The sequence below is a fragment of the Notolepis coatsorum genome (genome assembly GCF_963971535.1).
Source record: "Notolepis coatsorum genome assembly, chromosome: 20".
Taxonomy (NCBI): Eukaryota; Metazoa; Chordata; class Actinopteri; order Aulopiformes; family Paralepididae; genus Notolepis; species Notolepis coatsorum.
The window spans coordinates 26384607-26394469 of NC_140184.1; the positions used below are offsets into that span (position 1 = coordinate 26384607).

The 9863-nt window shown below is 43.6% G+C and overlaps 1 protein-coding gene across 1 annotated transcript in view; it reads right to left on the reverse strand.

Moving 5' to 3' along the window:
* rs1a (retinoschisin 1a) overlaps window positions 1–8767 on the reverse strand; it is a gene marked incomplete at both ends in the record, with an annotated part of 14755 nt that extends 5988 nt beyond the window's left edge. Inside the window, 3 exons of the mRNA XM_084337086.1 lie at window positions 3989–4121; window positions 4508–4533; window positions 8719–8767. Coding sequence (XP_084193212.1) covers window positions 3989–4121; window positions 4508–4533; window positions 8719–8767 — 208 coding nt within the window. The remainder of the gene's footprint in view (window positions 1–3988; window positions 4122–4507; window positions 4534–8718) is intronic.
* Window positions 8768–9863: the final 1096 nt, after the last annotated feature.

A 9863-nucleotide genomic window follows, 5' to 3' on the forward strand; every position in this document is an offset into this window, starting at 1 on the left:
TATCCTATGAGACATCAAGACAAAGCTTAGAATGTTCCCCAGATAGATGCTCCTTAACACACATCCACCTGTGAACCCACCTCCCAGTGAATCTCGTCCCCTCCTACGGTAGCTTCCCTTGTCACTCACCATCTTGGTCCTTACACCCACGCCTAAAACGTTGACCTAAATCTGTCTCATCAATAGTAAAAAAAAAAATTTTTAAAAGAAAGGATAAAAATATGTAAAAAGAAGGGGAAATGTTTAAATGTTCACTCAATAGAGTGCAAATCTCCACCAGACGGCACCTTCCTGACAAAAGAAGCCACGAACGCCTCCTGCAATCAACAGTCATGTCTGGTTTAGAGTAGACCAGTGGTTCTCAAACTGTGGTACGCGTACCAGGTACTTGGTGGTACTGCTGGTGGTACTTGAAAACATAAAAAAAAAAAAGAAAAAAAAAAATCATTTTTTGCAGTCAGGCCACTGAACTTAGAAGCTTTCCACAACAAATTCGTGTTTCTGCGTTCGAGTTTTGCACTCTGATTGGCCACGCGCGTTTCTGGTCATGTGACATGTGCGCCAATCGCGGGACGGCAAGTTCTGCGCCTATTTCCGGGTCTAACAGCCTGCAAACTACCTAACGCCTAGTTTATCACTGGTTAAGCTTAGGCGACTCTTTCGCAGTTGGTTAAGGTTAGAGTTTGGAATCAGGGCAGGCGTTCTATCGCCATGCTCTAAGACAAACTCTAACCTTAACCAACTTCGAAAGAGCGCCTAAGCTTAACCATCAAAAAACTTGCGGTCCCACGATTGGCGCACATGTCACATGACCAGAAACGCGCGTGGCCAATCAGAGACGCGGAAACACGAATTTCTTGTGGAAAGTATTCAGGCGGCCAGGCCAGTGTTTCTGGTTGCGGCGGCGCGATAGTTAGATAACCTAAGTGGGGAACAACCAGGAGATCACTGTGACAGAGAGTAATGCAGTCTAAACAGTCATAAATCTTTAATTCAACTTCAGCCCTGATCATAACCATTTATTTTTTTAGATGTTTTGTAATGTCAGATAAAAAATTAAATACTCCCACTTTTCTGAAAAGAGTTGGTGTTAAATCTGACATTACAAAAAATCCATCAAAATCTGTGTTGTTGCTAATCATTGACACATGCCTAGCCTGTAATAAAAAAAACAGAAAAATGTACTTTGCATTTGATATATTGAAAATATTTTACTTTTTGTGTGTTTTTTTAACAATAATTTGTGATGCCATCACACAAACTGGCATTTAAAGGGTACATTTTCTAAAATGTATTGAATATGTATTTTCTTTTCTTTTTTACAATAATTTGTGATGCCCATCACAAACACTGGCATTTAAAGGGTACACATTCAAAAATGCCTGCACCAGAATGCAGGAAATTAAGTTTTTGTAACAAAATAATTGTGTGTGTGTGTGTGTGTGTGTGTGTGTGTGTGTGTGTGTGTGTGTGTGTGTGTGTGTGTGTGTGTGTGTGTGTGTGTGTGTGTGTGTGTGTGTGTGTGTGTGTCTGTGTGTGTCTGTGTGTGTGTGTGTGTGTGTGTGTGTGTGTGTGTGTGTGTGTGAGAGAGAGAGAGAATGAAGGACAATTGCTTGCTGTGTGAGAGAGAGAGATAGAGAGAGAATTAAGTACATTTGCTGAAATGCAGTTGTTCTTAATTTTCTCACTTGCTATGTGAGAATGTTAGTTATTATGTTCTCAATGCCCCTTGCATTGTATGAGTTGTGTGGAAGCGTTTGCTAGTTCTAGTGCTATCCCTTTGTACATTGTGGCTGTGTCTGACTAAAGTTAACAATAAATAATGGTATTAGGAATACATTTGCCTCCTGCGTGAACTGTGCATAGCTGAATAGACTGTATTTTAACGCCGGTCATATGGTGGTACTTGGAGAGCCAGCTACGTTCTCAGGTGGTACTTGATGTAAAAAGTTTGAGAACCACTGGAGTAGACGACAGAGTACAGCAACTTGCAATGGGCCTGGTCTACAAGATACACTACACGACTAAGGTACCCATGTACATGTCAAAATACTTCCCAAAGGTCAGTGAATACCACGATCACAACACCAGAGGGAGCTCCACAAATCATGTGCAACCCAGATTCGGCTCAAACAAGGGACTAAACACGTTTCGCAATTATGCCACATCAATGTGGAACGCCCTACCCAAAGCTGTAAAGGAATGTGAATCACTACCCACTTTCAGAACCACTCTCAAAGAGCACCTACGGGAGACTGCAATTCGAAACTGGCCCCTGTAAATGTCCTAACCCAACCCCCTCCAATGTACAGTAAATGTCCTAACCCAATAATACACAAGACCCTCTTCTTGGAACCAAGTAAGGTTTCGTCGATATTCCAATGTACAGTTTCCCCCACCCCGCCTACCCAACCCCCTACCCCACCCACCCAACCACCTCCAATGTAGTTTCCCCACCCCACCTACCCAACCCCCACCCCACCTACCCAACCTCCTCCAATGTACAGTTTCTACATCAAATGTATATACTATCTTTTTTTAGACGCTTTTTGTATCACAAACAGTACTGTATTTGTAAATCTGGTATGTCATAAATGTATAGATGTAGCAGTACTGTATCTGTATGTCATGTATGTCATATATGTTATGATGAATTGAAAATGGGGGACCCTGATGTAAACAAGATGAAAGTCTTTCTCTGGTCTGCATCCCCTTAACAATTGTGTGTATTGAGCTGTACTGTATTGTACCCATTCTGCAATCTGTTTCAATCAATCAATCAATCAATCAATCAGTCACACCTTGACTTTTGCAATGCACTGCTAGCTAGTTTACCGGCTTGTGCCACCAAGGTGCTCTAATTCATACAGAACACAATGATCTCCAACCTATAAGATCCCTATGCTCTGCATCTTCCAGCCACCTGAGAACCTTACCACCACAGCTGAAACCTGCCCAATTTTCCGATGTTGACTAAAGACACTTTTTCAATCAATATCTGAAGAAAATAAATATATACATTCTTTACTACTATGTACTATGCTACTGTGCCTGTACTACTACCTACGTACTATGTCTATACTACTATGGACTAAAAGTGAGGCACTCTATACAAACAATACCACAGAGACATACCCCTCCTGCTGACTCGTTGTACACAATTTGTAAGTAGCTTTGGATTAAAAGCATCAGCTAAATGGCTAAATTACTAATGTAAAATGCTCTAAGCAGCAAATCTGTGTAGGATCGCCCTCTTGCATTCAGAATGTGTATGTGTTGTAACTTCATATTGAATCTACTGTCAACACTGTTTTGATGAACAATGTTACTTACCCTTAGCTGCCAGAGTTGTACCCTTCCTGCTGACTTGTCGCTTTTATACAAGTCGCTTTTATCCAAAGTCGCTTTGGATAAAAGCGTGAGCTAAATGACTTAATGTAAATGTAAATGTGAATATGAATGTGAATGTAAATGTATTTCAATGGACAATGATGGGAAAAAATACTTGTCGTTGACCGATTTGCTAAATATTCCCGAATTCGGGTCCCTGGCTTGCTGTTAGCCTATCTGCAATGTTTCATCCACCTCTGCCTTTTAGTTGACAACCAATGGCATAACCCCCAGTGTTCTGCCTGGTGGAGACACATACTAGGTATAATAGGTATTATGAAATACAGTAGATCACCTTTTTGTACTGACCAACACTGTTCCTGCGTGCTGCCCCACTTCTTTCAAATGGTCAATCAAGCCTCACTGTCTACACTATTATTCACACTTCCAAAAATAGCACTACAACACTGTGTGCTGCCAAATCCAATGTGATCGAATACTCAAAAGGCAGCAGGGATAATTTCATTTAGCATTCAGGTGCTAATGTTAGTACACCGGTAGCTATACTTAGCAAGCGAAACCTCCCTGATAGCAAGATGGAAGGAAAGTGAATGAGTGCCCAGTTGGTTCAAACAGAGGTGTATAGTGTGTGTCTTACCTGGCATGCAGTCCACACCTCTCACCATGGGGGGGCCAGATAGGGAGGCGAGGGAGGTGTAGTCGGTGGGGGACTCTGCTCCTCCGCAGTCACACTTACAGGCCCTGCTAGTCCATGACTCAGACACACCCTCCTGATGAACACACAGACGCAGATGCATGCACACACGCACACCGCGTACAGGCGTGAGTATACATTCATTGATACATACCATAATTCAACTGAAAAGTCAGCTTTTAACTGTGCTTTAAATGGGGGTTGTTGTGGGTGGGAGCTAATTCAGAAAACTATTAACCAAATTCAGGAGTATGTTATTAATTTTCTCATAATGCTATGTTGAAATCCTAGTTCTCTGTAGCTTCCAATGGCCAACTGTTTCATCGTCATTAGACTGTTCTCACATTTCTAATGGTAGATGGTATACACTTGGCAGGGTTCATTGTTATTTGGGTCTTCAGTGTGAGGAACAGACAGGGCTGTAGTGTGGAGGCAGGACCCTGGGCTGTGATATCAACCTACCTCCTGGGCATGACCGCTGAGCAGCACTGCTCAGACAGATGGACAGACGGGCAAGAAGACAGACAAATAGCCAAGGCAGCATGGATGAACAGAGTGTACACTATCAGAGCATGTTAGTTCCATTATTGTGCATCATGTCAGAAAGACAGAACGAAAGAAAGAAAGAATTATGGAAATACAAAATAGAAAGATATTAAATAATACAGGCAGATGCTGTATTACACCAAGTGATGAAAACCTAGATCATAATCACAGTCATTCCTGAGGAAAACAATCTTACTAAGCAATAAACTAGTATATCTCCAATATGCTAAAGATGCGCTGCTTCAGAGTTGCTCTCCAACACCTGCATGCCATTCAACAGCCAGTGGAACTTTCTTAGCTACTCCATACAATTCTGATTCTACAATTATATTCCAGCGGGCAAGAAAAACTGATAACAGACTAAATAGACCATAGATAACCATGGGTCAACCAGCCCGACAGCAATCCAAGCTCTAGCTTCAGAACAATATAGACTGACAGAGCTTACCATTTGCTCCCAGAAGCACGGCCAGAAGAACACACCGGTGATCGAGAGCCATCTTCCTCCCTGCTTCAAACCCACACTAGACTGACCGTAGACTGAGAAAACTAGGCAGGAGTATAAAGAGACTGGATTATGGTAATCCACGGGACACTAATGGCCTTACCTAATCACCCACCCTTATCTCCTCATAAAGCCCCTCCTACAGCTGTTCACCCACCATCCCTACCATGCACATGGACATAACTGTACAAGGCAACAACAAAAAGTCATAAATCCTGCTGTCAAAAATAACAACTATAATGGCGGGGGCGGGGAGAGGAGGGGTGGACTCTGAGTATACACATTGTGTGTGCGTGCACGTGTGTGTGTGTGTGTGTGTGTGTGAGAGAGGGGGGAGATAGAGCGTGAGAAGGAGAGTGTGTGTGTGTGTGTGTGTGTGTGTGTGTGTGTGTGTGTGTGTGTGTGTGTGAGAGAGGGGGGAGATAGAGCGTGAGAAGGAGAGTGTGTGTGTGTGTGAGAGAGAGAGGGACAGAGTGTGTGTGTGTGTGTGTGTGTGAGAGAGGGGGAGATAGAGCGTGAGAAGGAGAGTGTGTGTGTGTGAGAGAGAGACAGTGTGTGTGTGTGTGTGTGTGTGTGTGTGTGTGTGTGTGTGTGTGTGTGTGTGTGTGTGTGTGTGTGTGTCATGTGCGTGCGTGCTAGCATGTGTGACGGGTGGTGATGGTGGCCTCTGCTGGGCCTTCTGATCCATATAATAGGCCAGAAGGTGTTTTGAAGGATAGATGAGTCTGCTTTCATGTTTTTCAGAAAGAGCACCATTAAGGGCAACACTGTACAGGTCAATTCTTGTTCCTTTGAGAATTTTATTACCAAGGTAATTGACCCCTTAAACTGCACACAAAAAAATGCTAAAAAGGAGAGAAAATAATGCAATGATAAAATGAAAGCAAAAAGCACATTGAATTGTGTAGTGTTCATTGACCATATTCACACTGTGGCCATTTATGCTCATGTCATGCTCAGGTTGAGATTCCTTTCCACCCTGTTCCCACCTTGAGCAAAATGGCCACCGCGTTAATACGGTAAATTGCCACAAAGCTACTGTTGATCCACACTATGTAAATGTGACCTGAGCCTGGTGAGCCATGAAGGAAAATGCAGGAGAAAGAATAATGCCACAAACAACCAGATTCAGGGGACAGCCTACGAAACGTTTGTGGTAGCATGCTTTAAAATGTGAGCACGGGTACCAAGGACAGGTGAAAGTCATTAGGCTTAATTGCACAACGCTGTTCTCCTCTCTCTCCCCTTCCCTCCTGCTGACTTTATAAAAGGGTTCTGCCAACTACAGCGATTGTGTCTTTTTAATCCAGCTTTTAACAAGTACGCAGCACAATGAAGGTGCCGGGCAAAGCAACAACAAGGAGGAAGATTCCCCAGGCGCTGAAGAAGAGAACAAAGGCTTACTCTACCTTCATCTACAACGCTCAGAAAGAGGTCAGAATCACTACTTTAAAGGTTCTTTAAGAAAAATGTGTGAATAAGGAAAGGGTAGTCTGAAGCCTGGTCCCAGTTTGCCCCTTTCCCTGCAAAAGAAGCCACTTCATAGAGGTTAGGTCAAACAAGTCTGTGTAAAGAATACATAATCTCTTCTAGCAGAAGGGTTGTTTTATGGGTTCCTCCTGTCCATTATGGTCCATCTCTGGTTATTCAATTAATTAAATCTTTATTTCAAGAATTCATTGAGCCCTCGTTTTCAATTAAGTCGAGCATACATGCATACAATAAATATGCAAAACATAACAATCAATTAAAACAACTGCAGCTTATGGTGGTATCATTGGTAATTAAGGAGTGGTCATCCCTATGTTAATAATAATAATAATAATGACTTGGATTTATATAGCGCTCTTCATGACACCCAGAGCGCTTCACAGAGTCCATTATTCGTTCATACACAGTCATACCGGTGGTGGTAAGCTACAATTGCAGCCAGAGCTGCCCTGAGGCAGACTCACGGAAGCGTGGCGAATAATCAACGCCTACGGCCCCTCCGACCACCACCAACATTCATTCACATGTATACACATTCATACGAGGCAAGTAGGTTAAGTGTCTTGCCCAAGGACACAACGGCAGTGGGATGGACATGGGCTTGAGCGGGATTCGAACCACCAACCCTTCGATCATTGGACGACCCGCTCTACCCCTGAGCCACGCCGCCCGGGTCCTATGTTCCCTGGGTCCTATGTTCCCCGATTGATTGATTGAACATTTTATTAATTTATTAATTATTAATGTCCACCTTGTTTCGAACTGGTTAAGCTTGGCGACTCTTTCGAAGTTGGTTAAGGTTAGAGTTTGGAATCAGGGCTGGTGGTCTGACTATCTATCGCTACCGGGGAACATAGGACCCGGGGAACATAGACATGCTCCCATTAAGGATGCCAACATATTGAGTATGATGTTGCGTGAGTCCGGAACACAGAAGCTAAAGGCAGATTTCCAAAATTCGTGACTCTGGAGGTGTTTTATCATTCATGACTCTAGTGATGTTTCAACTTCTGACTCTCTTTTTTTCCCCACAACAGGGCACTCCTAACTGGATTGGAAGAGCCTTCCCGGCGGGCCAGTCCTGTTGTCCAAGGAGGGTGTTTCTCAGACTTGTGGGCTTGGAGGCATCCCGGCTTTCTAAGGCCAACAGGAAAAGGGTCATATCTCGACGGGATGTAGATACAGCAATGACCCTAGTTTGTGGAAGGATGCGCACAAAAGCTGCTGCTTGACTTTAATCATGTGAACATTCAGTGTACAAAGATTATTATTTTGTTTTAACAATAAATGTAAGATTTTATTTGGCTGTGCTTTTGACTACAAAGTGGTAAAGTAATGTTGTGTTTCAAAGAACCTCTTAATTTGCACTGGCAGTAGCCCCTTGGCCCTTTCGTGACTGTGATGCACGCCAACAGGGTTTGGCCGAGTGAATCCACAGTCACTTGCTCCCCCATAGTAGCCGACTAACCTAGATTTACCATGACTGACTGGTTCTGCCCGAACCGTTCGTTATACAACTATCTCAGAGAAATTACTCACAGTTGCACCAGGGTTTCTGGCAGAGATACGTGATTGTTTGAAAGCTCTGCGTTGCTAATTAACATTTTAAATAATTTTTATAAGCGTGTAAACATCACAGACACGGCAGCGCGGCTCTGCAGATATACACCCTACTCCTCATTGCGGCGTTCAGGGGAGAGCAGCCATACGTTCTTCGCTGTTTACACGTTTATAAAAATTGGCAGGTGTTTTCAAGTTTCGCGTACAAATGCTTGGTTCTGTATGAGCCCCCTGGTGGTGTGCTTCATACAGTAAAATAAATAAAGGCCAAACGCTAAACAAACTAAAGTACATTAGCAGGAAAGCTCTACATCACCAAGCAGACTGATACACGTGTATATTGCTCCGATGCTCCCCCTCATTAATTTATTTCCGTTGTTCAGCTGCTCCCCCACTCAGTCACCTCACCTCAATAGGGTCCAGCTGCAGCGCCGGAGAATCCTCTCACTGGGCAAGCCTGTGGCAGGCAGCCACGAACCTAGCACGAATAATCAGCGCGCTCTCTGTGGCTGCCACAGGCTTGCCCCTTGAGAGGATTCTCCGGCGCTGCAGCTGGCCCCTACTCACTCACCTGCCGCCCGCCCCGCCCCTACCCACTCCTGGGGCTTCCACTCCGACATCCTTGACGAGATGATGACTGCAACATGGGATGGATGGGTGGTGCGCTCGGAGCAGCGAAGGGAGAGGATTCATTTGGCTTTCTGTACGAATCGATGATTCTTTAGAATGTGTGGTGGTTTTGGCTTTTGCGTTAGACCTGTACGCGCACTGTCACAAACTATATTTTCGAGGCAAAGTACTGCAGCGCCTCTTTAATTTGTTACTCTTCAGTGCAACAGGATTGTGGGTTTCATTAATGATTTATGGGTATCGCGCACAAGCGTCAAGCGACAGGTAGGCATCACTGCAAATGTAGCCTGTTGCTGTTGCTTATCCAGGCATGAGTGTTACGGTGGTTATGACCTGGTCGTTGGGGCTTGGGTTCATTCATTGGATCTGATGGAAGAGCGCAGTCCGCCTCAGAATGAAGGATTGGAATGAAGCGACAACCACGTAACATTGATGTCCTTACCGCGTAGTCGTCAAAATGTATTTACTGTATCGTAGTCAGACAGTGTGCCTATAATAGCAGCCACATTGATTTTATTCGTGTTTGAGCTAGCTGTTAGTCTGGAACAATTAACTTTTTGCTGCTCTTTGGCTGCGACCAGCAGCTCTAGGTCACTTAACTGACGATTGATTGATTGATTGATTGATTGATTGATTGATTGATTGAAAACTTTATTAACAGATTGCAGAATGGGTACAGTACAATACAGCTCAATACATACAATTGTTAAGGGGATGCAGACCAGATAAATACTTTAGTCTTGTTTACATCAGGGTCCCCCATTTTCAATTCATCATAACATATGACATACACGACATACAGATAGACAGTATTGCTACATCTATACATTTATGACATACCAGATTTGCAAATACAGTACTGTCCACATAATATTTCCGCAATCTCTCGGGTGTCGCCTTGGAGACTGAAATTTGACATGGAGGTCAAGTGTCTGTGTGTGTTTGATTGATTGAAAACAGATTGCAGAATGGGTACAATACAGTACGGCCCAATACAAAACAACTGCTAAGAGGACGCAGACCAGAAAAATACTTTCGTCTTGTTTACATCGGGGTCCCCCATTTTCAATTCATCAGGAATGTTCA